The sequence below is a fragment of the Podarcis erhardii genome (assembly GCF_964252035.2).
Source record: "Podarcis erhardii genome assembly, chromosome: 1".
NCBI classification, from domain to species: Eukaryota; Metazoa; Chordata; class Lepidosauria; order Squamata; family Lacertidae; genus Podarcis; species Podarcis erhardii.
This window is the reverse complement of record NC_138497.1, coordinates 46,186,325-46,213,365: the sequence shown is the minus strand read 5'-3', so window position 1 is coordinate 46,213,365 and position 27,041 is coordinate 46,186,325. Positions and strand designations below refer to the sequence as shown.

Sequence of the window (27,041 nt, the reverse complement as noted above, 5' to 3'; positions counted from 1 at the left end):
ATAATAACAATTCTGCTTCTACCTTCCTGAAGATTAACCATCTTGCATTACTTTTATGTTGTCCCAGCACTATATAGTAGTAAAAATTCCTGGATGCTCAAGATTCCTACTGAACAATTCCCACATGCTGTTGCAGGTTCTGGTTGCATGACTCTGTGCAAAGCATGCTACTTATATATGTTATGTTGCTTTTCTATATTAAGTGCTGAGCAATGTTTAATATATCGCTGTGAATTTGGGGGTTCCATTGAAGGAGCCATGCAAGTTTCTTGGTGAGTTAAAGTGCCCTAAGTATTAGTATAAGATTAGTATAAGATATTAGTATTGGTATCTGAAGAAGTGTGCATGCACACGAAAGCTCATACCTAGAACTAACTCAGTTGGTCTTTAAGGTGCTACTGGAAGGAATTTTTTTATTTAGTATAAGATACTGTTTCAGAGGGCAAATGGTTGGGCTCCCTCCATCAAGGTGACTGGTAGTGAGAAGAACAAAGGAAGATTGGTTGTGTGCAAGAACTGGGCTAGAAGCAGAGAGCAGGAAGAAGCCTGAGAGCGGGAGCTATGCCTGATTTCTGCTTGAATCCAATGCTGTGACTTTGGGAGAAGCAAGACTTTCTGGGTTGTTAATGCTGCGAGTCCCTCAATCATAGACTCAGGTTGTATGTATGTGTAAATAAACCATACATCATAAAGACACCACAGCCCCTCATTTCAAGGAAACTGAATTGTGGGCAAGCACCTAGAACCCCTGGAATCTTGAACTGCTTGGAGACTGGGGTGGCGTGCAACAATATTATTACCTAACCACTACGTTCATCTGATGTTGTTCTGATAATCCCATTCAGTAACACTCACACTTGTGCAGATTAGTCATTCAAGAAGGGGAGTAATGGAAGGGTGAAGGCAGGAAACCATGGTACACAAAAATATTTGCTTTCATTTTAACTTTTAATTTAATTGAAGAATACTGTTGCACAGGTGTAAAAAATCAAAGCCAGTAAATTACTACAACTTAAAAAACCATAGAAGTCCATTAACAAATATATATTTGTTGTAACGTTGTCTAGCCATCCCTCTGATCCATTTATTTTCTTCAAGAGTGCACTTCTGCTAGTCAATCAGATGAAGCTCCCGAAGTATTTGAGAATGACAGAGATGTACAGTAATGTCCCTCTGCACCTGGAGACAAAATAAACAGTGTGATGCTTAGGATATATGAACGGAGCTATAGCAAGGTTTCTAGAGACTTAAGGCAAAACACTTGTTCCAGACCTTATTGTTGGCAGTGAATAAACACCACTGAACACTGCAGACACACTCTCTAAAACTGCCAAGCCTCCTATACGGTGCTAATAGTATATTCCTGATGCTTCGTTTTCTTAGGCTTAATAGTGTTGTTTAGCTGAGCTTATTCAGCTGTACCTGGTGATGCCAAAACTGGTTTCATACTACAGTTTGTTTGTTTTTCATATTAGGTAATTCTGTGCAGTTCTCACTATAAAGTCTCTTTGCAAGAAAAAAAGAAACAGGGAAAAATCACTTCACTGCAGGAAAACCGATAATATGAATCCTCTGTTTTTATTTTATTTATGGGATTTCTACCACTTGATAGTATCTATCAAGAGCCATAAAACCACACAGTGTGATGTAAAACAATAAATCCAGCTTGGCAACAGTACCATACTCTAGAAATCATTTTCTTAATACCCATGACTAACGTGAAAAGGGGTCGCATGAAAAGACAGGAAGAACTGAAGTGACAGTTAAGAATTTCTGCAGGAAAGGTAGAAAGGGATTTAGTTAGTTAGTTAAAATATTTTTACCATTTTTAAGCTGGAAAAGACTCCCAGTGTGGTTTGCAATAATATGATCCCTTGAAATTTAATAAAGAATGTGGGGAATATTGTTTCATTTGTTACTATGTTATGCATTTTTGTGTTTTTGTATTGTAAACCACCGTGTGACCCTCGGCTGAAGGGCAGTATAGAAATTTTAATAACAATTCCTTTTTTAGGGGCAGTGATGGATGCAATCCACCCTGATTTTACACTGTTCAGCATGCCTAAACTTATTTTAACCAAACGCCATACCTACTCTGCATAGGATCGACTGGTAAGCTCCTCCAAGGTCACCTTTGTTTTTGAAATGAGATGCTATGCAGAAAGTATCACTCTGACTGCATGTGTGATCATCCAATAAAGTGTCCAAGGTGGACAATAAAGTTTCTATTACCCTGGTTTTTCTATTACCCTAATATCCTGTTTTTCAGGCCAAAATAGTTTTTTAAAACTATGTATTTAGTTCTAAAGCTGGCATAGTTGATATTTGAATCAACAATGACAACAATTTCATGGTCTTAAGTAAAGAATGGTTTAGGTTACATCACTATACAAAAGTAAATCCGTGAAGCCCTGATTCCAACAATACAAATGGGAATGTTGTACAGAAATATTTTATTCATATTTTTGTGTATGTATTTTAATCTAAAACTGATACTAAGAGTGATAACCAATGTTGGTCATGTTCAGATTAGAGCCACTGAAATAAGCTACAGTTGTACCTCGAAAGTCGAATGGAATCCATTCTGGATGTCCGTTCAACTTCCAAAACGTTTGGAAACCAAGTAGCGGCTTCCAATTGGCTGCAGGAAGCTCCTGCAGCCAATTGGAACCTGCATCAGATGTTCGGGTTCCAAAGAACGTTCGCAAACCGGAACACTCACTTCCGGGTTTGCAGCGTTTGGGAGCCAAAACATTCAACTTGCAAGGCGTTCAGGATCCAAGGTACGACTATATTTACTTTCAATGGATTTACTCTGAGCTAGACAATTCAGAGCAGCCAGAAGTAAGTGTACTCTTTTCTAATGAAAGTGCATATGAAACAGACCTGAAATCTAGACTGACTCAAATAAATTATTCTCACCCCATTTGAATGCAGTTCTTCCCTACTGCTAACAGAAAGTGCAGCATATTAATTGTCTCCCTGCACATTCACTGGCTCTTGTTCATATTGGATCATTCACCTCATAAAAGAAACATCAGTATTGTATCTGATTGAACCTATTATGTATTCCTTGGTGGGTTTCTTCATGGTGGGTTGCAATATGGGTCCATGTCATTTCTGAAAATGCACCTTTAAAGCTATGGGGCTTTAAATGTAGATGGATTGCATTTCAATGAAGCACTGGAAGTGACTTACAGCACATCCCTAAGCATTTGTACTCAGATGTGAGCTTCATTGAAATCAATGGGCCTTATTCTTGCTGGGGAATTAAATATATGAATCCCTGTGGACCCGTATGTGTGGGTGAACAACAAAAGAATCAGCTGGGTGCCTAGATTAAAAAAGCACACAGAAAGTCCCAAGAGAGTTTAAAGCACAAAAGCCAAGCAGCAGTGTAGCATTAGGAATATAAGTTGTTTGACCCCTCTTATCTCATTTACAATGCTCCCACTCTTTCTACCTTTCTACAGACCACACACTGCTAAGTAAGTTTTAAATGCTTTACTTACATATTCAAAGGTCTGGTACATGCATTGCTCCATGCAGTTGCAAGGAGGACACAGGCAAAATATTATTGGGTAGAAAATACAGCTAGTAGTTTCAAACACATGCTCTAAGCTTGAGAGCAAGCTTACACACATCCTCCTTTGTTGGTTACATGGTGCAGAGAGAGAGAGAGAGAGAGAGAGAGAGAGAGAGAAGAAGAAGAAGAAGAAGAAGAAGAAGAAGAAGAAGAAGAAGAAGAAGAAGAAGAAAGCCTCACTTCCTCCCTCTCCGGTGGACTGACCTAGCTGAGTCAAGGAACACAGCTCTATTTTCCTAAATCCCTTCATGCAGTAAATAATGCTATGCTTGCCACTAGCTCTATGCTTGCTAGTTATATTTGACTGCAATTTCCAATAATTCTCTTTGTAAAAGTGTGCTTAGAATTACAGGCTTAAGTACAGTGGTACCTCTGGTTGCGAACGGGATCAATTCCGGAGGCCTGTTCGCAACATGAAAAGAGCGCAACCTGAAGTACCGTATCTGTGCATGTGCGCAGTGCGATTGAGCACTTCTGTGCATGCACAAGCAGCAAAACCCGGAAGCAACCCTTTCCGGTACTTCCAGGTTGCCACGGGACGTAACCTGAAAAAACGTAACATGAAGCAAACGTAGCATGAGGTATGACTGTACCTCTCATCCAGCATCAAAAACTTGGTAATTATGCAAACAGAATTAAACTGAGGGGAAACTCCCACTAGTATACAGGAAACAGGAAGCCAGGTAAACACTCAGCGAACATAGTGGTAAAACTGACCCAAGTTGCTAGCAACTTCTGCCCTTCTCTCTTTTTAAAAAGGAAAAAATGTGGGCATTACACATAGGGTGTGGTAGCTTTGCCCATTTATTTTTATTTCTGAAGGGCTACATGAGCACATATGGACATGAGCTGTAGTTCATGCAATAAATACACCATAAAACTTTAGGTTGTGTTTGCTTCTTAGTGAAGAAATATATTGCTTTGCATGGCCACTATCCCATAATAGGTACCCATCTAATGCAGAAGTATTGCCAGTAATGTAATAGATGTGTGGCAATACTAGCAATGCTGGAAATACACCCTGAGAGAGCTGAAACTAGATGCAGAAGTAAGCTCAGTTATTCAAAATCCTGCAGAGCTGGTTTGACTAGAGACCATGGTGGAACACATACACCAATTAACAACTGTACTATGATTATTCTGCTTCCAAGTATCTGAAAAGCTATTTTCTGTACATGACTTTTGTACCTTGTTTCCCACAGCAGAAGAGTCAGCTGAGTGGCTGACTAGTAAATGGACTCTGAGCAGGTTTTTTTGTTTTTGTTTTCTTGACCCTGGATTTTTTCCGCTTCTCTATGGGTGCTTTTGGTTTCTTGGCACATTCTGCCTTCTCAGAATTGCGTATTTTCAGTGCTTCTAAGAAGGCTCTTTGTGTCCATGGGGTTGGAGGGATTCCCAACCAAGGCTGAAATAGAAGTAGCAAAATAACATTTGACTTCGCAAAGCCATATACAGATTCATCTTATCTCTTTCTTTGCAAATAATAATTAAACTAGAGAAAGGCATAACTTGTTCATTTTTAATATTTGCTGTCAATTTTCACATATATTATGTAATGTATACATATATAATAACATCTAATATTGCTGTTTTTAAAATCAGTATCAGTAATATGCACATATTAGCAATGCAATTCACATTACATGAAAAACAAACTTTCAATTGATTTCTCCTAACCCTCTAAATGCAAAAGGCTGCGCAACATGATACTTGGCATGTCCTACTTGCCCCTAAAGGACTTACTTTAGTAAACATGTTTAGGATTCCAGTAAAAGTCACAAACTGAGCTACTTGCATTTGAATAGCTCAAACTGCACAAGTTGGTGATTTAGGCAGCAATCCTGTGCATGCTTACAAACACAGGATTTACTTCTAAATAAGTGCACATAGCTAAAATGTATTTATAGTGGCTTAAATTATTTGTTGGTAAGTGCCTGTCCTTCTGAGGTCTGTGTCTGCAACCTAGGGAAGCCTCAAAAACACCTCATGGGAATTACTCTTTCATATGAGTGACTGTTTATTCTGCTATTATCATATAATTAAATAATTTTGCTGTAGATATTTCACTGGATCCATTTTAAATAGCATTAGTATTTATTATTTGTTGAGCAGCTGTATTTACTTTTATGTCATTGACATTATCTATGTTAAATCTGGCTGTATATGATTTGTTAATATGGCAAAACAGCATCTTGAGACACCTATGTGACTTGAAGCCCAAACTGAACCTCTTTTGACTAATAGGATTTATCTCCAAGTAAATAAATATGGGTTTAGAATTCCAACCTAATGCACTAAACATAGTTACTCAAGAGTAAGGCATGCTGAGGTGAGCTCCAGCTTATGGGTGTTTGCCCGGAAGTAAATTAGCTTGAATTCAAAATAATTACTCCCAAGCCTCGGCCAGTAAAGCGAGATGAGCGCCGCAACCCCAGAGTCGTCTGCGACTGGACTTAACTGTCAGGGGTCCTTTACCTTTAAATCTGATTTACGATGCAGGAGTAGCAACCTGCTCCACCGTGGTATCTTTGCAAAAAAAGTCGCGCACAGCCTAAATTTCAAATCTGGGGTGCATGTGTGATGATACATCATTGGATCCCATGGTGCCCTGCTGCTTTATTGCGATTGTATGTTATGTTTTTAATAGATCTTTTAGATTTTTAATTCTATTAATGTTCAATTGTTTTTAACAATTGTTTTCCCCCTATGTTTTTTTGTTGTTGTTGTTGTCGTTGTTTAGTCGTTTAGTCATGTCCAACTCTTCGTGACCCCATGGACCAGAGCACGCCAGGCACTTCTGTCTTTCACTGCCTCCCACAGTTTGGTCAAACTCATGCTGGTAGCTTCGAGAACACTGTCCAGCCATCTCATCCTCTGTCGTCCCCTTCTCCTTGTGCCCTCCATCTTTCCCAGCATCAGGGTCTTTTCCAGGGAGTCTTCTCTTCTCATGAGGTGGCCAAAGTATTGGAGCCTCATCTTCACGATCTATGCTTCCAGTGAGCACTCAGGTCTGATTTCCTTAAGAATGGATACGTTTGATCTTCTTGCAGTCCATGGGACTCTCAAGAGTCTCCTCCAGCACCATAATTCAAAAGCATCAATTCTTCGGCGATCAGCCTTCTTGATGGTCCAGCTCTCACTTCCAGACATCACTACTGGGAAAACTATGGCTTTAACTATACGGACCTTTGTTGGCAAGGTGATGTCTCTGCTTTTTAAGATGCTGTCTAGGTTTGCCATCGCCTTTCTCCCAAGGAGCAGGCGTCTTTTAATTTCGTGACTGCTGTCACCATCTGCAGTGATCATGGAGCCCAAAAAAGTAAAATCTCTCACTGCCTCCCCTTCTATTTGCCAGGAGATGATGGGACCAGTGGCCATGATCTTTGTTTTTTTGATGTTGAGCTTCAGACCATATTTTGCGCTCTCCTCTTTCACCCTCATTAAAAGGTTCTTTAATTCCTCCTCCTTGTGCCCTCCATCTTTCCCAACATCAGGGTCTTTTCCAGGGAGTCTTCTCTTCTCATGAGGTGGCCAAAGATGGAGGGCACAAGGAGAAGGGGACGACAGAGGACAAGATGGTTGGATAGTGTCTTCGAAGCTACAAACATGAGTCTGACCAAACTGCGGGAGGCAGTGGAAGACAGAAGTGCCTGGCGTGCTCTGGTCCATGGGGTCACGAAGAGTCGGACACGACTAAACGACTAAACAACAACAAATTCCTCCTCACTTCCTGCCATCAAGGTTGTGTCATCTGCATATCTGAGGTTGTTGATATTTCTTCCGGTGATCTTAATTCCGGCTTGGGATTCATCCAGCCCAGCCTTTCGCATGATGAATTCTGCATATAAGTTAAATAACCAGGGAGACAGTATACAGCCTTGCCATACTCCTTTCCCAATTTTGAACCAGTCAGTTGTTCCATATCCAGTTCTAACTGTAGCTTCTTGTCCCACATACAGATTTCTTCGGAGACAGATGAGGTGATCAGACACTCCCATTTCTTTAAGAACTTGCCATAGTTTGCTGTGGTCGACACAGTCAAAGGCTTTTGCATAGTCAATGAAGCAGAAGTAGATGTCTTTCTGGAACTCTCTAGCTTTCTCCATAATCCAGCGCATGTTTGCAATTTGGTCTCTGGTTCCTCTGCCCAATTGTTCAATTGTTCTGCTTCCTCTGTCCAATTGTTCAATTGTTTTTAACGATTGTTTCTCCCCTATGTTTTTAGGTGTTCTTATTTTATGGGCGAGTTGCCCTAAGTCCCTGTTAGAGTCCAAGGCAGAGGATAAATATAAGAATAACAATAAGAACACGATTTACTCTAGAACGTAAAATGGGATCGTTCTATCCCTTCGTATCTCTATGATATCCTCGAGACTTCTTAGAGAACAAGGGCCCAGCTTCCGTTTTAGACCGGAAAAGCTCACTAGTGCTAGAGCGGCGCTTTCTCTCACCGAGTCTCTCTGACCCGTCGCTCGTTGGCCTCGCAGGAATCCCAGGGCGGAGCTAGGTACGAAGCGGCACCGGAAGGAGAGGTCGAAAAGCCTCGCTCCTAAGCCGGAAGCCGTCTGCACGTGTTGGCCGGCGCTTCCCCATCCCGGGTTCAGGCATGGAGCTGCTTCACCCGCCACGTGTGTCCGCGCTCTCGGCCTACCGCTCCGCCGTGCAAGTCGGAGACCGGGAGCTGCCGCAGCGCCCGAGGCACGGGCTGTCCGTCTCGCTGAGGCGCCACAAGGCCAAGAAGCGGCTCTCTAAGAGGGCGGTGGCAGCCGAGGACTGCGCGGAGGCACCAGGGGCCGCCAACGGGGATCCGCCCAGGGATGCTAGCCCCGTGCCGGATGCAGCCGTGAAACTTGCGAAGAGACGGAGAATGAATGCGAACTCCAGGGATGCGGCGGCGGCGTCCTCCAAGCGTGAGCGCGGCCTGGCAAGCGGAGAAAGCCCTGCTCCAGCACCCCGTAAGAAGAAGGCGCCTTCCCCCCAGCGTCCTTTTATGGGCTGCCCACTCCAGCGCCTCCTCCAAGAGCTGGGGCAAGTTCAGCATAGCCGGCAGCGAGCCGCCAAACTCTTCGAGTGGCTCATCGCTCCCACTTCGCCTCGTCACTTCTTTGACCGGTACTGGGAGAAGAAACCCCTCTTGCTCCAGAGGCACAATCCAGCGTATTACCAGGGCCTCTTCTCTACAGCAGAGTTTGATGCCATCTTGCGTGACAGTGATGTTCGGTTCGGCGTCAACTTGGACGTGACCAGCTACGAAGATGGGCAGAGGGAGACGCACAATCCGGAGGGCAGGGCACTGCCGGCTGTGGTGTGGGATTTCTACAGGAATGGCTGTTCCCTCAGGATGCTAAACCCCCAGGCTTTTTCTTTCACCCTCTGGCAGTTCCTCTCCATCTTGCAGGAGCAGTTCAACAGCATGGTGGGAGCAAACACTTACTTGACCCCTGCTGGTACGCAGGGCTTTGCTCCTCACTATGACGACATTGAAGCCTTTGTGATCCAGCTGGAAGGAAAGAAGCATTGGCGGGTTTACAGCCCAAGGAAAGAGGTGGAGGTGTTGCCTCAGTTTTCGAGTGGCAACTTTAGCCAGGAGGAGATTGGAGAACCCATTCTGGAGACTGTATTAGAAGCTGGAGACCTGCTCTATTTCCCCCGCGGCTTTATCCACCAAGGCGACTGTCTCCCAGATGCACATTCACTCCATATAACAGTATCCTCATACCAGCGAAACTCCTGGGGAGACCTGTTAGAAAAGCTCCTTCCTACAGCACTGCAGATGGCCATTGAAGAGGATGTGGACTATCGCCGTGGGCTACCCACAGACTACCTGGAATACATGGGAGTCCTGAATTCGGATGTTGTTGATCCTCGCCGAGATGCCTTTATGCAAAAGATCAGAACACTAATAACCAAACTAATAGATTTTGCACCAGTTGATGCTGCTGTGGATCAAAAAGCCAAGGCTTTTCTTCATGACTGCCTCCCGCCAGTACTGACTGAGAGCGAAAAGGCATTGAGTGTGTATGGACATCCAGCACGGTGGGGAAATGGAAATGTCCAAAATCTTGATGTCCAGTTGAAGAAAAAGACACAGGTACGGCTGCTTCAGTATGGAATTGTCAGATTGTGCAATGAAGGAGATGCCACATTGCTGTATTATACTGCAGAAAATTCAAGGGTGTACCACAAGGAGGAGCTCAAATACTGTGAAATAGAGCCTGAACATACAGATGCTATTGAATTTTTGCTTTCTTCCTACCCAAAGTATGTCAGTGTGGAAGACCTTCCTTGTGCTACGATGGATGACAAAATTGCCTTGGCCACAGTCTTATTTGAGAAGGGATTGTTGATTACTAAGAACCCTCTGTTGTCTGTATAACATGTTAAATATGATCAAAATAAATGAGTTGGAAGAATACTCTTCTATTGTACTTACTAGTATATTTAAGATAGCAATCCAAACCTCTGAGAACTTCCTGCTTGGACATTGAAAGCTTTCTAAATAGGAAAAAAAAAATACCTGTTAGTTTAACTACAAACAGATTGATGCTATCTGCCTATTAAAATGCAGAATTGTGTACATAGTACATCTGGTCCAGACTCAGCCAACATGATACCCTCCAGATGTTTCCAGGCACCATCTCCCTTCTGCCCCACCTGGCATAACCAATGCCCAGGGATGATGGGTGTACTCTAGTGACATTTGGATGCCATCAAATTGGCTACCCAGAACAACACGGTTAATTTGTAAGCCAGCTCTTTTTTATTCGTAGATCAAATTAAGGGTGATGAAGACCCTTTCAATGAAGTTTGCAGAAGTGTAAATAAGTTTCTTTTCCTTTGGCAAAATAAGATCATCTAATATTTAAATGTAATAAATACAATATTTCTAACAGGGATGTTTAAATTGTGTGTTTGATTAGAAATTAAAATATACAGTGACTGTATCTAATACAACTGGTAGCCATAGATCTGTGTGCACACAGAAATATGACTAGGTGACAGTTTAATTGCACAACATTTCTATAAATTCATTGAAGCTAATCCTACATATTTTACAGGTGCAGGATCCTAAGCTGTTTGAATATGGAACACTTATTTCTGTAAAGCAAAACAAAACGTACCAAGGATAGTGAATGCTTTTTTGTTTTGGTGTAGATAAGCATTTCAACATGACACATAGACGCAAAGCTGTCAATTGAAAGCAGTATTATAACACAATGAGTACATCAACACTGGATTTTTTAAAAAGCTGATCAAAGCAGCCTTAGCAAAATGGACAAATTTCAATTCCTCATACACTTATGTGGACAACTTCGTATGTATAGGACCTACTCCTACAGCTACACTTTACTTTCCGTGAAATGTTATTACCCATCCTTCTTCATAAAGCCCTAGAGCATGGGTGTCAAACACAAGGCCCGCGGGCCGAATCCGGCCCGCCAGACCTCGTCATGTGGCCCGTGTAGCTGCTGCCGGCCGCCAGCCTTCACCTTTTATTCTCGCCTTTTTTTTTTTTGACACAAGAAAGCCGCCTCTTCAGCGCATGCGCGGCAGCCTACAAGCCAGAGAACGTCTGCCCTCTAGCGGCGCCGGCCGTTCTACACAGGAAACCTCCACTTTACATGTCCTTTACATAGTCCTACAGATACAACCGGCCCTTTGAGGGTGACCAAACTGCTGATGCGGCCCCTGATGAATTTGAGTTTGACACCCCTGCCCTAGAGCAAGTTGCAGGAACAAAAAAAAATGTTCAATTTAGTAAATTCTTCCCAAAAATGAGGTTTGCATCCAGACCTGAATTTAAATTCATTGCAGAATACAAGCCTCACCTTTGGCAGGAATCCTTGTATCCATGCCTTGGACTAAAATGAGAATGCTCCTGATTCTTCCTTTGATGTGGAATTGCCCTACATCATATGTCACATGACTTGACAACTGTGTGGACTGCCCCTCCCAAGAGTGGTCTCTGGATGGTGAACCAGTACTGGAATCAGCCTGCCAGCCAGATCCAGTTCCCCACCCCTACTTTAAAGTTTGTGCCGAGCACCCTTTCTGAAAAAAGAAAAAAAAAAATACGCAAAAGCAAATGAGCATTCTACCAAACTGCTTTCCCCACCACCCTGATTTACCAGTGAAAATATCTTGAACAACATCAAGGAAGATGTCCCTTATTGAACTGTACGCAAAGACGTCTCCCTTCTCTCGATAGATGCGGTGGGCTTCCTGCCACGTGTTCTTTGTTATCTCCTTAATTTTGAGCACTTTCTCAATTACCAAGTCTTTTTGGCTTAATGTGGCAACCTGCGTCAGAAATAGTTATTTTTGTTAAAATTACGTGCCACTTGTCATGTAAAAACTTGTCCAGGTGGTGCACAATGGAAACAAACCAAATCTAATGTATTAAAAACAAAAATACAACGATCAGTAGCCCAAAGATTAAAATTCTGTAGTCTTGGGCATGTAAGACTAAAGGTGAAACTAATGCACCAGCCCTTGTAGAAGGGTAGATCGATCACTTGTCACTAGGTGCTCCATTCAGCAGAACTTAATTCTAGTTGACCAGATCGAAACAATATGCTCTTACCTAAATAGAGACAGAGTGGGGCAGATCTGTATTTGGAGAGTAGGACTGCTAAATGTTTTTCACTTTCATAATTGTGTCTACTTTCCACAATTCCTTCTGGTTTATATATTGACATACATTGCCTCCACTTCTTTTTCAGGGGCTGGTAGGAGCCAGTTGTGATGTGAAAAAATTAGTAATGGTATGGCTGGGCTTCAGAGAGCCTAGACAGTTGCATTAAGACTGTCCAAAGCTCTGTGTGCCTAACAAGCCAAACCTTAACTCTTAAGTAAGATTCCTAGTTTCCTTAACCTCCAGGATGTAAGACTAGAGCTGAAACTAACACACTAGCCCTCCTAGAAGGGTAGAGGGACAAAAAGGGGCATTACAGCTAATTGCTCTATAAGCTGCTAGATCTAAGAGCAAGAAGCCGTGTGGTCCAGTTTTCACAGAACCATGCCACCTCCAGAATGAACATGAAGATTTTATGTGGAAGTAAGGGCACTTCCAGATGACCTATTTATTGAGCATTTGTCCTGCTGCACTTGTCCTGCAGCAAGATTAGATGATAATGGCTATTTTAATTAATGTTCATCATGATCTGTGTTTAGGGAGATAAGAGGATGTGTCAAAGCAAGTGGTATCTCACAAGTGCTCTCTCTCAAGTTTAGACTTCCTCCATTGCTTACTGCAAAAAGTCTGATTTTAGGGGGAGGGGAGCAGGTGCCCCCCCCCCAATCAGCTATAATTGAACATCCTTGGACAGGGGGAGTATTCATAATATATTTCTGAATTCTTTACTCCAAAAAAAAGAGAATCTAGTTCTTTCTGCTAATTGGAGTTTTCTCCCACCTTATTCTTGATCATCTGAATCGTTTCGTGTTCCTCTTCCTGTTCAAAATTGAAAATTTTCACAGCACGGCTCACTTCCCTAAATTGGAAACAATGGACGGTGTGTTATTTACATGCTTCAGAGATCTCAGATGAAAGCCTGCCAGAGGAAGGAGTTCTGTCAAATCAGTACACTAGCCATCTTCTATTTTCATTTTACTTTTAATTTGTTTGCTGCCTTTCTATATTACTATTCATAAAGCAGTTTACAGCAATAAACGATACACCAAAGAACACAGACCTTACAATAATCTGATCCGATACAAAAACATAATAAAACATAATAAATACAATACAGTAACTTCTCTCAGTCTGTATTTACTATGTGCATACAGCTAGCACCTTATTCTGTGAGATACCTGCAACAGTGTAAGTAGATCCTTCTGCCCCTGCGGCAGTGTACAGTGCTCAGGTTGCAAACAATCTGTTCCGGAGGTCCATTCTTAGACCAAAGCGTTCTTAAACCGAGGTGCGCACTTTCCCTAATGAGGCCTCCCGCCGCCAGTGTTCGGCTTCCGGGGCAAAGTCCGCTAACCGGATCGCCTACTTCTGGTTTTGCAGAGTTCGTTGTCCGAAGTGTTTGTTAACATGACTGTTCGTAGACCGGAAGTACCAGTGTATAGCTAAAGAAGGACCCCTATGGGTCCTTTGGGCTTATCTGAAGCTGGTTCATGCTTCCACTTATCTCCATATGTTTGCTGCACCCTCTGAAATCCTTGTGATGCAATACAAGGGGGAGGTGGGTGTAAGAGACACTAAAATCTGTCTTTGCCATGAGTATGAGGCAGGTTGGGGAAGAGATGGGTATTGGTACCACAGACCTGGCATGGCACTTGGTCCAGACTTGCTGGCAAAGGCCACCAATTGTAACCTTACACTGCATTCTTCTGTATCACCCTGTGATCTGCTTGGCCTGTGCAGCAGTTTATGGGAGAAGGTTATTAGGGTAGGTGGTAAAAATGATAAACTACTGAAAAAACAGATGTAGCTAGCAATTCTGGCTGGTTGAGGCTTGGAAGGAGCACATGACTACGTAGAAGAGGGGAGTGGGGTGAGGAATGGATCAGGTTTAAGTATAGTACTTCTCAGAAGTAATGTTTATGTTTACAGTGAAAGTTTCAGTCCCATCTAAGGCACTTGAAGGCCACAACTCCAGTTCTCAAGTTAATCATGAAAAGTAGGCTTTAGTGTTTCTTAAAACTCTGTTTGGATACTTTTTAATAGTCTAGACTATGAGTTTTATCCAGTGCTGTCTGTGCACAAGTGAAACAGACTTCTGCAGCATAACTTCACATCACACTCCTCCCTGAAGCCTTCCACATGCCCTCAAAATTCTGCACAAGTGGGTTGGGGGTACATCTGATACAAAGTTAGATAGTCATGGGGTGTTTATGAACAAGGTAAAAATCTGCAAGGCCAAATATGCCCTCAAAGGTTATTCTGTTTGTGTTACTTAAGAACAGCTAGAGCTTATTCTGGACTGCTAATTCTGAAGCCACTCTAGTGTTAATCTGAGAGGTGCTCATTGGAATACCTGCAAGGAAAGGAACAGAATTACAAGCAAAGGCTAAACATTAACTCATGATGGGGTTGCCAGATCATACAGGCCCTGGCCCCCTAGCTACATGTTTGGTGTGTGAGAGAAGGGGACCAATTTATAAGTATAGTTCATGTAAGGGGGAAATCCTGACTCACTCAGGGGCCACTCTTAAGTGGAGGAGATCTATACACATAACCCGCTGGCCTTACGCACACCAAATGGGTGGTGGTGGGAGTGCCCAGTGAGAAACAGAACTTAGTTTCAGGACTTCAGCTTTCTTTCCCCCCTCCCGCAAGCACAAAGTTCATTCCCAGAAACTGTAAATGTGTTCCACAGGAGCATTATCCTGAAGAAGTACAGTGGTACCTCGGGTTAAGTACTCAATTCGTTCCGGAGGTCCGTACTTAACCTGAAACTGTTCTTAACCTGAAGCACCACTTTAGCTAATGGGGCCTCCTGCTGCTGCCGCACCGCCGGAGCACGATTTCTGTTCTCAACCTGAAGCAAAGTTCTTAACCTGAAGCACTATTTCTGGGTTAGGGGAGTATGTAACCTGAAGCGTATGTAACCTGAAGCGTATGTAACCTGAGGTACCACTGTAAAGGTATTGCACATCTGCCAAGAAGAACCCAGGAGAAGGAAGTGGTTTTCTAAATGCATAAGTTTTTCTCAATTTAGGAAACAAGGGACTTACTCTTTGACCATCTCATTTGGCTCCATAATCATTCTCTCCAGCAAAGTAGCCCGAACTGTTTCATCCTTCATCTTGAGGGTGATGAGACTACGACAGGCTTCCCTTCGCACCCCAGGATCTTCTTCATAATGAAGAGCCCAGAGGAGAAGTTCTTTCAGGTAAGGACTTGCCTCTCCTATCTGACCCAGAGCTGACAGAAAATAAAAGTGTGTTCATTTCAACATTTATGCCAGGAAGATGAGGCAATGATCCAAGCGCCACCATCACCTAAAGTTCTACATCCTACACTCAGAAACAAAATGTTACCCTTTCTCCCTGAAGTGGAAGGAAGGAATTGCCTTATGGTGGGAATCTCTTTTGTGCTTCAACCTTCCTTGCAGCACAAAATAGATTATACCCAAATCATCTTTTGTAGATGCAGGTATTATTGCTGATCTTACTCATCTTTTTTTGGAAATCAAGCCACTGTTGACTTATTAACTCAATGCCAGTCCAGGATTGTGCTCCTGGACATACCGTTTTTGGCAAAGTGTTAAATTAGAAAGCAGGATCTCTAACGCTGACTCTTTTAATGTGAAATTTCAGCAGCAGGAAAACACTTTTGAGGCATGTAAAAAGTTCATTGTATCTGCTCACTAAATAAGTATGCTAGCTGTTGCAGTATCAGATAGGATGTTAAATATGGCTAGTTATTTTTGCACACAAACAGCAGCTGCCTCTGGGGCTGATAATTAAACCTTTCCTCCTTTGCTGCAGTTCTGAGGAAAATCCTTTGCCTGAATGTGTTATTTCAGAGGTGGGAAGCCTTTTTTAATAGCAATCTTCCAGGGGGCACGTACCAGTGTTGGGCAGGACAGAGGCAAAAGTGGGTAGATAAATGAATGTAAATTGCACCTTTATATAGTACACTATTTTCTACAGACACTCTTCTCAATCAAGAGTCACTATCAGAGGTCAATAACACTTTACAGCCAAGTGAAAACATTCAAGGGGAGTGGGAAGGAAGGCCAGTGTGGGGACTGGCCTGGGAAGAGACAGTGTGTTTGGGAGCGGTTATGCTCTGGGGAGAGTCCCAAGGATTAGACCGAGAGGCTTGGCAAGCCACATTTGGCTGCTGGGTCCAAGGTTCCCTGTTGCTGCACTATTTGTGTTGAGAGGAAATCCCCAATTGATACTAGCAGGAGGCATTTCCTCCCAGTGCAAATAATAGCTTCAGAGGAGGGATTTCCCTCAGGATCACAACAGGGGAGGAAATGGTTACATTCGCCAACCATGACTTGTTGTGATTCTGATAATCATATCCCTTCCCTTGCAGCTTTAATTTGCAGTTTTTAAAGTGTACATATTCAATGCAAGGTTGCAATTAATGGCATATCCAGCTTGGCCCCAAGAGAGTGTACCAAGAAGTCTCTGGTTGAAATCACTTAGCAGTTATCTCAAGAGGCTAAAGCAGAAGGCTTTGCTCTCAACATCAGACATATGCCTGTAGCATGAGAGATTAAAATATTCACTTATCCTACAGGGCTGTTACAAAGATAACTGGTGACAAACTGGATTTTAGTCCGTGGAAGCTGATACCATAATAATGTGATAGTCCATAAAAGGCCACAGAACTCTTTCCTGTTCTTGCTGCAGCAGAGACAGCTACTTCTCTGGAAACAATATGAGACAATATGAACTGCTATATGCTTGAATGCTTGAAATATGCTATGTAAATGCTAACGCAGGATTATCACTAGTCTTGGGGCTGCTTCAGTCCTGATGATTAAAACATCCACAAATGAGGATCAGCATTTTTAGTGGAACTTGAACATCCCCATATTTTTTACAGATTGGTTCTGCACATGAGAAGGAAATGATAGGATCCCAGCCTGTACAATACCTTTGATAGCTAGAGTCTTGATTTTCCAGAGAGGGTCAGTCTGCATTATCTTAAAAAGGCACCTGAGCACCTAAGAACAGCAACAACAAAAAAAGGTATTAGTTGACAGAACCTAGTTTGCATATTGTTTTAAACGGGATGGTTCACACCAAATAAATTACAAGGCTGCCCCAATAGGGAATTCCAGACTGTAATATAAAGGCAGCAGGTAGGCACGAAGAGGAACCCACCAAGCCAAACACCGCCCATCAGTTGTGTATTGTAACATTTTTGCAGGGCAGACAGGTAGCTCATTCAATTCCATTGTCTTGAAAAAGCCATCTTTCCATTATGTGCAGTATTTTCTTTTCCTGTCCAAGCCTCATAATAAAGGAGAGAAACACAATAGCACATTTCTGCTTTCATTCACCCCATCAGAAGGTGAAGTTTTTAATATTTAATAGGAAATATTTATAGGGAAGTTTTTAATATTTAATGTTTTATTGTGTTTTTTTATCTGCTGGAGCCACGGCAACCCAGTCGGATGGGCGATGTACAAATTATAATCATTATTATTATTCATCACATTCCTTTAACTTTCAATGGTGCTCAGAAGGTCTTGGCAAACTGTGCCTATAATATTTTTAGAAAATAAAGTATGGGAATGAATAAACACAGCTTATATTATTTTATTATTTTTAAGCACAGAAAATACAGACTATGGCGGGGTGGACTTTCAGAGACAGCTAACAGAAAGTCCACAAACCAGATCAAAGCCCCCAAGGAACTTCAGCTGGATTCATTGGCTCTACCAAAAATACTTTGGAGATGTAGCAGAAATGTTTCCCTGGGACGAAACGGGATTGAGCTGGGATACGGAGCCTGTGGCCTCCAGATGCTCTTGGAGTAGAACTTCCATCACCTCTGATCATTGGCCATGCTGACTGGGACCGACAGGAGTTGGAGTCTAACAACATCTGGAGGGCCACAGGTTCTCTGTCTCTGGACAAGGGACTTTAATATAGATCTTGGCCCTAGGACCCCTGACCATTAGGTCCAGTCGGGGCCGACTCTGGGGTTGCGGCACTAAGCCGCTTCTGGCGAACCAGAACAGCGCACGGAAACGCCATTTACCTTCCCGCCTGGGTGTTACCTATTTATCTACTTGCACTTTGATGTGCTTTCAAACTGCTAGGTTGGCAGGAGCAGGGACCAAGCAACAGCAGCTCATCCCATCACAGGGATTCAAACCGCCGACCTTCTGATCGGCAAGTCCTAGGCTCTGTGGTTCAACCCACAGCGCCACCCGCGTCCCTGATCCAGCTCAAATTGCATGTAATGAAGTCTACATCAAAAGGAATAAGAACAGTCCGGTTGAATCAAACCAAAGGCCCATCTAGTCCAGCTTCCTGTACTCACAGTGGTCAACCAGATGCCTGTGAGAATCTTGCAAGCATTACCTGAATACAACAGCACTCTCCCCGCTTGCAATTCCCTGCAACTGGTATACAGAGGCACACTGCCTCTGACACATGTATCATGGCTAGCAGCCACTGATAGCCTTATTCTCCATGAATTTCCCTAATCCTCTTGGAAAAGCATCCAAGTTGTTGGCCACCATCTAAGGGGGGTGATTTCATAGTTTGACTATGTGTTGCATGAAGAAGGATCTTGTCTGTCCTGAATCTCCCATTAATTCAGATTTTTTGGAGGGACCCAGGTTCTAGTATTATAGCAGAGGGAGAATAATTTCTCTTTACCCATTTTCTCCACATCATGCATCCAGGCAGAACCCAGCCTGAAAAAGAATCACAATGTAGATGTTGCGTTATACATCCAGATGTGCACCTGCATTTATACCACATCTACTATGCATATAGAAGGTTGGTTCTCCCCAAATAATCAGTGAGAAAGATATATGCTCTGGTTATCTCCCGCTTGGACTACTGCAATGCGCTCTACGTGGGGCTACCTTTGAAAGTGACCCGGAAACTACAACTAATCCAGAATGCGGCAGCTAGACTGGTGACTGGGAGCGGCCGCCGAGACCATATAACACCGGTCTTGAAAGACCTACATTGGCTCCCAGTACGTTTCCGAGCACAATTCAAAGTGTTGGTGCTGACCTTTAAAGCCCTAAATGGCCTCAGTCCAGTATATCTGAAGGAGCGTCTCCTCCCCCATCGTTCTGCCCGGACACTGAGGTCCAGCTCCGAGGGCCTTCTGGCGGTTCCCTCACTGCGAGAGGCCAAGTTACAGGGAACCAGGCAGAGGGCCTTCTCGGTAGTGGCGCCCACCCTGTGGAATGCCCTCCCATCAGATGTCAAAGCGATAAACAACTACCTGACATTCAGAAGACATTTGAAGGCAGCCCTGTTCAGGGAAGTTTTTAATATGTGACATTTTAGTGTATTTTTCATCTTTGTTGGAAGCCGCCCAGAGTGGCTGGGGAAACCCAGCCAGATGGGCGGGGTACAAATAATAAATTATTATTATTATTATTATTATTATTATTATTATTATTATTATTATTATATTGTTCCAGCCCTGGACTAGCATCTGACGAACAGTCTCTGAAGAAGCCACCCAGGCTGCATTCAAGAAAGGAGTTTATATTTATCTCCGCATATAGGGCTATTGCCAGTCATTTTGCTGGGACTGGCCCAAGAACAAAATAGCATCCCCCCAGGGAAGAAGGGGTGGGTGAAGATCTACATCAGGAATCAGCGGGAAATAAATGACCACTTTGGGAACAAAGGGTGGGAGAAGACCAGCAGTGCCTCCTATTCACCAAGAGGCTGATGCAAAGGAGGCATGGAGGGGGGTGCTGCCAAGGAGGCAGCAGATCTGGCCTCCAAGGAACAGCATCCCAGCTGTCTCTGCCACTGCAGCAGCATCAGAAGGCGATGCATTGTTTGGAGGCTGAATCTGCTGTCCCTGCAGATCCCGCCACCTGAGGCAGTCACCTCACCTTGCCTCGTGGGTGCACTGGCCCTACATTTTGAACACTCACCATCTCTTCTTTAATCTGAAGTTCTCCAGCTGCCCAGCAGGCTTCTTTTCGAACTGCTACAAAGTCATCAGTGAAACACTTTAGGAAGCCAGGGAGCAGCCTGGCCGTCATGAATTTCAGCCAGCCAATCAATGAAAGAGCTTCCACCCTCATCCGGACATCTCCTCTTTTTAGCTTCTCCCTGAGGGCACAAGTGTGTTCTTAATGAACAATGGTTGAACTCAGTTATTAAGTCCTGGGCGTAAAGACTTCATTTGACGTGAAGGGCCATTAATTATAACAAGTGTTAATAGAATCAGCAACAGCATAAACCCCCGTGTTCATGAGCTAGATGTGTTTAGCACATGCATAGGCAAACTCGGCCCTTCAGATGTTTTTGGCCTACAACTCCCATGATCCCTAGCTAACAGGACCAGTGGTCAGGGATGATGGGAATTGTAGTCCCAAAACATTTGGAGGGCCGAGTTTGCCTATGCCTAGTATAGCATAAAGAACTGTAAAGGTAATCACTGTGGTGCTGTCCAAATGTTGTTGGGCCCATCAGGACCAGACAGCATGGCCAACGGTTAGGGATGATGGGAGTTGTATCCCACCAACACCTGGAGGGCACCACTGTCACTTCCACGCTGGAGAAATCCTCTTCGGAGGAGGACCTGGAGCTCCCCAAGGCAAATGGAGCAGCAGGTTGTGTCAATTAACAGCCAGACAGAGCCAAACCTTTCATTGGCCACAGCCCTCCAACCTCCTCCTCAGGACACAGGAGGCCACTGCACAGAATCAGAGGCAGAGGCTGATCAGCCGCTGAGTCTGGGGGAATGTAGGTGCCCACGGGTGCAGGCTCAGTCAGACTGCTGCCCTCCTCAAGAGAAAATGGCTACTTGTGAGTAAGAAGCTCCTCATTAACAGATGAACTCTTTAGGCAGCCTTGATGGCTTGCAGCTGCGCTCTAGGTTCCAAAGTAAACGCACCAGTGTAATTGCACCAGTTGCCTGATTTGAGTCCAGGCCCCAGTGTCTTGACCTTGGACTGATTCTGGATTTTGCCTCTCATGTTGCCCCTGTGCATTGCCTTCAGACAATCAGACCAGTTCACATTATGGAGCAGAGGATCAATCAAGCTTTAGTTTTGTGCATTTAAGAGCATAGCAACAATGGTTATTAACTTTATCCTATTTTGTCATTACTTAAGGGTGCAAATCCTGTAAATGACTTAGGCCAGTTAAGTGGCCTTAGGAAGCAGTATATATGATGCTCTGCTGGCAGAGATGGAGCTATGTCAATAGAATGATACTTACCCTGAAGGAACTACCTCCAGTACGTTGGCTGAAAACTCTTGCCAGGATATCCGTGGCACTGGGCACAAATGTGACTGTATAGGATTGCTCTGCCCATCAGTGAAGATGATGTTTCTAACATGCATATGGATCTCTATGCGTCTCATTTCAAATGCCATCAGACATTATTGAGGCCCTCTGTTTCCAATGCACTGTCTATCTGCATTTCAGAATCTTGCAGAGGAAATGTTTTGCTAGTGATTGAGATGTCTTATCACGTTGCACGGCTCTCACCTGAGTTGATCATGGACTTCTTTCCCAAGCTCCAAATGCCCCAAAGCCTTGGCAGCTGCCTGGCGTACATCAAACTTCCAATCTGTCCACATGAGCTGGACAATTTTGTTTTTTAGGTCCTACATAGAAGAACTAAGAGTAACTTTAGGCAACAGATAAATTGACACTGAAGAAGACAAAGATGATCATTAAAAAGCATTTATATACAGCTTAATATTTTTAAAAATGCTAAGCAGTGTATAACATAAAGACAACAAGCAATGTCATTGAAACAGAATGCAACATAAAACCAGTAAAACAGTAGTATAAGAGTGTCCAGGCATTGGTTTGAAACAGCCACACCCTCTCCTGATTCAGATGTAACAGAAACAGAGCCCCAAATCTCCCCATAACACAACTGACAGGGGGCTGGTCCATAGTTTCCCAATGCTGCTCTCTGAAAGCAGCGCTGTAGGAGAAGAACTGCTGCAACACAACCTTGCGTCACAAGGCATCATTTTAAAAGAGTACAACTGTTTCTGATGTCTGCATCTCTGCGGGGAGCGATGTAGAAAGCCTGGACACCTGGAAAAGTCTAGGAATCAAGGAAGCTGGCCCCCTTTATCACTGGGTAGCCCTTTGGGAAGGAATGGATATTTTTGGCAAGCCTAGGATTTCTGCCAGCAGTAGAAACCTTAACCTGTGCATCCCAAACCCAGTGCTCATATAGAGAGCTGTGGTCCTACATAAGGCAGGCTTAGATTCCAAGGTAAGTTAATTTAAGAAGCTCATAAAAGGAAAGCTTCCCATTCCCTCTGTCTCTCTGAAGACACCAGAACCCTCCAAAAAGCCTACTCTGGAGGGCCAGTGGCCTCCTAAGCAATGTGGGTTGGGATGCAGTGGGCTGCTGGTGGACAAGGGGATCTTCCAAAATCAGACTTAGATCATAAGATAACTTAATAAAATCCAAAGAAGGAAAGTTTTGTGATTCCCTCCCTTCTCCTTTTATCCCCAGGATACACCTGAGCCCAAGCCTCTGCTGTTTGGGAGGCCTCCTGAGTCCCTGGTGAGGCTTTTCAGGGAACACACAGGCCTGGGTAGCGAGGAGGCAACAGGAAACTTTCCTTCCATGAGCTTCCTTCAGCTAATTTAGTTTAGGATTCAAACCAAAGAATTTTCTGTCTATATATTCACATCTCAGTCTTTACACATTGTTTCACTACCAGTGCCATTTAGGAGCAATTTTAAATGAATCAGATTTAATTTTTTTATGCTTAACGGTGGCATCACCACTGCAACAATTCCCCCCCCCCCCTTAATTACTATGTGTATGTTGGTGCATGCCACAAATGAAGAGATGAGTGAAACATGTTTTTCCCTCACTCTGAACTGCCAAACAATGGAATCTCTAGTAAGCTTGAATCACGTCAGAAGGAATATTTGAATCTGCTAGTGCTTTGGTCATGAAAATTGCTCTACCAATATTCTCTTATGGATGTTATAGTATGTTAGGTTCGTGAGGCATAACTTACTTGGCTGACGCTCCCAGGAATACGTGAAAATGTTTTACAGGCCAAAACCCGATGCTTCCATTGGTAGCTGTTCAATTCGGATGCCAGTAAGCAATGAACCAAGCCCTGGAAGATTAAGCCAATCAGTGGAAAGCCAAAAAGCACTGAAGTATAGAAGAGGGACAGAGGCTTGCCAATATTTTAAGGAGAGGAGTTAGGACCACCGATGACCATTTTGGGAGCTGACTGCGAGATAACAATGTGTGATAACTTCAAAGCATGCTGTTTGCTTTGAGGAACTGGTACTAATTGACCTGATTAACTCTACAGCTGAAACTCTTAGTGCGGCTTGTTATGAAACAAATACTAAACCATAGTAACAAATACTAAGCTGTATCAACAAAGCAGACAACAATTTCAGCATTGTAAAACACATACATCCTTAAGGCCTGGGCAAATTAACATGTTATCACCTGGCACTGAGTATAAAACAAATATGGCACCAGCAAACCTCTCTGGAGAAGGAGGCCACAACTGAAAGCCACTGTCTCTGATCATCATCTACCTTTCTTCAGCGGATGTGGGGAACTCAGAGCAAGGCCTCGGAGGTTGATCTTAATATCCAGATAATTACAAATACACCATCAGTTCCTGTGCTTTCTTTCATTACAAGGAAAGAGACTGCTGCTGTAACTTCACCACTCAGGGAAAAGGGGTGAGCTATCCCTGTTTGTGATAGTATATAACAAACAGATGTCCTGCTGGAACCATTTTTTAAAATATACATATATACTAATGTTAAATTAGGAATTTCCCATTCAGATTTTAACCACACACACACACCCTTTAAAAAGAAAACACAATGTGAAGCCATTGTCCATGGCATTGTGATAATCTGGACTGGAATACTGCAAATAACCAGTCATCTGACTAATCTACTTGGAATCCAGGGAGAAATAATGTCATTGTTCACAAGATTATCATTAATCCCCATGGACAATCTGTTGAGTATAGCAACTGGCCTGGTCACTTATTCACAGGCAGAAAGCAAAATAATTTTTGATGTGAACGTTCCCTGTGGGATTCTGTGCAAGGAAGCTGAACCTGCCCCTTGGGCCCAAGCCCACCAAAGAAGAACAACAAGTCTCATGCCTGTCTTTTCTGCAACATGCATGCCTTGTGCTACAAAGAGTGTCCAGTGTCTGTATTCAACAGTGGTGGGCAAGCCTGAGTCAAATAAATATCAGCAGGCCACAATGGTTGTGTGTTTCCAGCTTGTTCTTTCACCTGAGCCTTGATACTTACTGTTTGTCGGCTGAGTCGAGATAATAAAAGACAAGCCTGGTCTTCTGTGGCATCATCCTGCTGCTCAAAAATTTGAGTCAGGATCCTTTTCACTACATGGAAACTTACATTGCCTTCCATTGCCAGGGCTTGAGCTGCAGTCCAACTGTCTGTATTATTACCTAATAGCAAAAGAATTACTAGTATATAATATGACGCTCTATAAAAAAGAATCTCATTCCAGCTTGGTCTAATGCAGTAGCGGGAAGCCTGGAACATTCCAGATCTTGCTGAACTACAGCTCCCATCATCCCTAGGGGCTGGTCATGCTGACTAGAGCCAGTGGGATTTGGAGTCCAATAAGATCTGAAGGGTCACAGGTTAGCCATCCCAGATCAGATGCAAGAACACATAAAACTTTTAGTTTAATACACACACCACTTTTAATTATTAGAGTGTTTGCAGTCTAAGAAAGTGATTGGTAAGCACAGCAGGATTGTTGAAAAAGTTACACTGAGGCAGCATGAAGATGACATTTTGTCGCATATCCTCTTTTGATCTTAAAACATCTAGCTAACTATGATTAATAAATACTGTTGTTCTCAGTGGGTCAGGGAGAGCAGCAGGGCTTAATGCAGTGCCATAGCCACTGCAGAATCCACAGCCCAGCAACTCTGGGATAGCTCAGTTGGTAGAGCAGGAGACTCTTCATCTCAGGGTTGTGGGTTTGAGCCCCATGTTCAGCAAAATCTTCCTGCACTGCAGAGGAGAGTGGACTAGGTGATTCTCGTGGTCCCTTGCAATTCTACGATTCTATGATTCTAATTTATGCCAGCCAGGAAGGAAAGTAGTGGGGGAGGGGTGAATGCCCCTTTTGCTGCTACAGTTCCCAGGGTGGCACAGCAAAGAAGACTGGATTGGGCCCACTGCCATCACATATGACAGCAAGGCCAGCTCACTGCATACTGGATCCTTTGCTAGTCCAGCTCCACACCTATTCCCACCTTTGAAAAGGCCATTTTAGGAGGAGGGGCATTCAAAGCAAATCTTTTTTTAAAAATGTAGTATAAACACCGACAACTGGGAAACACTGGCCTGTGAGTGCTCTAAGTGAAGAACAGCTTTCACCAAAGGTGTCATGGGTTTTGAAGACGCTTGAACTCAGGATGAAAGGTAGAAATGCACTAAGAGGAAGGCACATTTGGCAAATCCACACCGTGACCAACTCCCACCCAGAAACCAGTGTCCCCACTGTGGAAGGATGTGTGGGTCCAGAATTGGCCTCCACAGTCACTTACGGACTCACTTTTAAAACCGTGTATATGGAAGACAATCTTATTCGGCCACGAGTGATCGCCAAAGAAGAAGAAGGTGTACTGAGACACTCCACAGTGGCCCCATCAAAGGCCAGCAGAGCCAGTCTGGGCTGTGCAGAGAGCCACTTCTGCCTCAACCAAACCCCTTCTAGCCTGGCAGATCAGGGCGTTGGATTGCAGCTTTAGCTGTGACTGACAGTGCAATCTTATACGTGTTTGCTCAGAGGTATGCCCCATTGAGTCCCCAGGCACATGCATGTAGATTTACAATCTAACTATAGGTGGAGTCAGGCCCTAGTCGGGCTTCTTTTTGAATATTCTTTGTCAGATAAAATGTATTCATTGGCTTTGGAGATGCTTGATATCCACAAAACAGTTCCTATATGGAAGGAAGAGGAAAGTTATTTTGCTAACCATTTATCAGAGCATCCTTCATGATGGACCGTGCCACTGGATTCCACTCCCCCATGGCGTAGAAGCCCACCGCAGCAGCCATTCTCACATGAGCAGCCTTATCAAACAATGTATTTCTAAGCAAAGGCTGTATTTTCTTTGGTATATCTTCAACTTCTAAATTTTTGCCACCAGTTTCTATCCCTATTACTGAAAGAAAGAGCAGAACATTTGCATATACAGTGGTACCTCAGGTTACATACACTTCAGGTTACATACACTTCAGGTTACAGACTCCGCTAACCCAGAAATAGTGCTTCAGGTTAAGAACTTTGCTTCAGGATGAGAACAGAAATCACGCTCCGGCGGTGCAGCAGCAGCAGGAGGCCCCATTAGCTAAAGTGGTGCTTCAGGTTAAGAACAGTTTCAGGTTAAGTACAGACCTCTGGAACGAATTAAGTACTTAACCTGAGGTACCACTGTAAACATTTTTGCCTTCCTATGCAGGAACTATGCCAGCTTTTAAAAATAAGATGTTTCTTTTATTGATGGTCATTAAGCACTCATTTTATAAATATGCTCACTATGAAAACAGTACAGTGGTACCTCGGGTAACAGACGTTTCAGGTTACAGACTCTGTTAACCCAGAAATAGTACCTCGGCCAACATAGTTCTGTAACCTGAAGCGTATGTAACCCGAGGTACCACTGTACTAAAAATCCAGGAATCTAAATGGCTAGATTGGTATACATTGTCTGATACTCTTCCTGGTAAAGATGGATCATAAAATCATGCTGATACCAGTTAACCAGAAATAGCTGGAACTTTTGCCCTTTGGACCT

The 27,041-nt window shown here is 43.4% G+C and overlaps 2 protein-coding genes across 3 annotated transcripts in view; one reads left to right on the top strand and one right to left on the bottom strand.

Annotated features, from left to right (window-relative positions):
• Positions 1-929: 929 nt before the first annotated feature.
• HEATR4 (HEAT repeat containing 4) overlaps positions 930-27,041 on the bottom strand; it is a 37,692-nt gene continuing 11,580 nt past the window's right edge. For both annotated transcript variants that reach the window (XM_081881446.1, XM_081881445.1), the window contains exons 7-18: positions 26,220-26,408; positions 24,511-24,671; positions 23,227-23,331; positions 21,716-21,834; positions 20,149-20,329; positions 17,157-17,226; positions 15,275-15,464; positions 13,002-13,080; positions 11,716-11,887; positions 10,020-10,081; positions 4,775-4,991; positions 930-1,179 (exon numbers count right to left, since the gene is read on the bottom strand). In XM_081881446.1, coding sequence (XP_081737572.1) covers positions 4,797-4,991; positions 10,020-10,081; positions 11,716-11,887; positions 13,002-13,080; positions 15,275-15,464; positions 17,157-17,226; positions 20,149-20,329; positions 21,716-21,834; positions 23,227-23,331; positions 24,511-24,671; positions 26,220-26,408 — 1,523 coding nt within the window. In that variant the 3' untranslated portion in view covers positions 930-1,179; positions 4,775-4,796. The remainder of the gene's footprint in view (positions 1,180-4,774; positions 4,992-10,019; positions 10,082-11,715; positions 11,888-13,001; positions 13,081-15,274; positions 15,465-17,156; positions 17,227-20,148; positions 20,330-21,715; positions 21,835-23,226; positions 23,332-24,510; positions 24,672-26,219; positions 26,409-27,041) is intronic.
• On the top strand, positions 8,063-10,001 carry RIOX1 (ribosomal oxygenase 1). Its single transcript, XM_081881734.1, has one exon. The coding sequence runs from the start codon at positions 8,193-8,195 to the stop codon at positions 9,960-9,962; it is 1,770 nt and encodes a 589-aa protein (XP_081737860.1). The 5' UTR covers positions 8,063-8,192; the 3' UTR covers positions 9,963-10,001.

Coding starts and splice junctions, on each gene's coding strand:
- RIOX1 (XM_081881734.1), top strand. CDS start 8,193: ATGGAGCTGCTTCACCCGCCACGTGTGTCCGCGCTCTCGGCCTACCGC.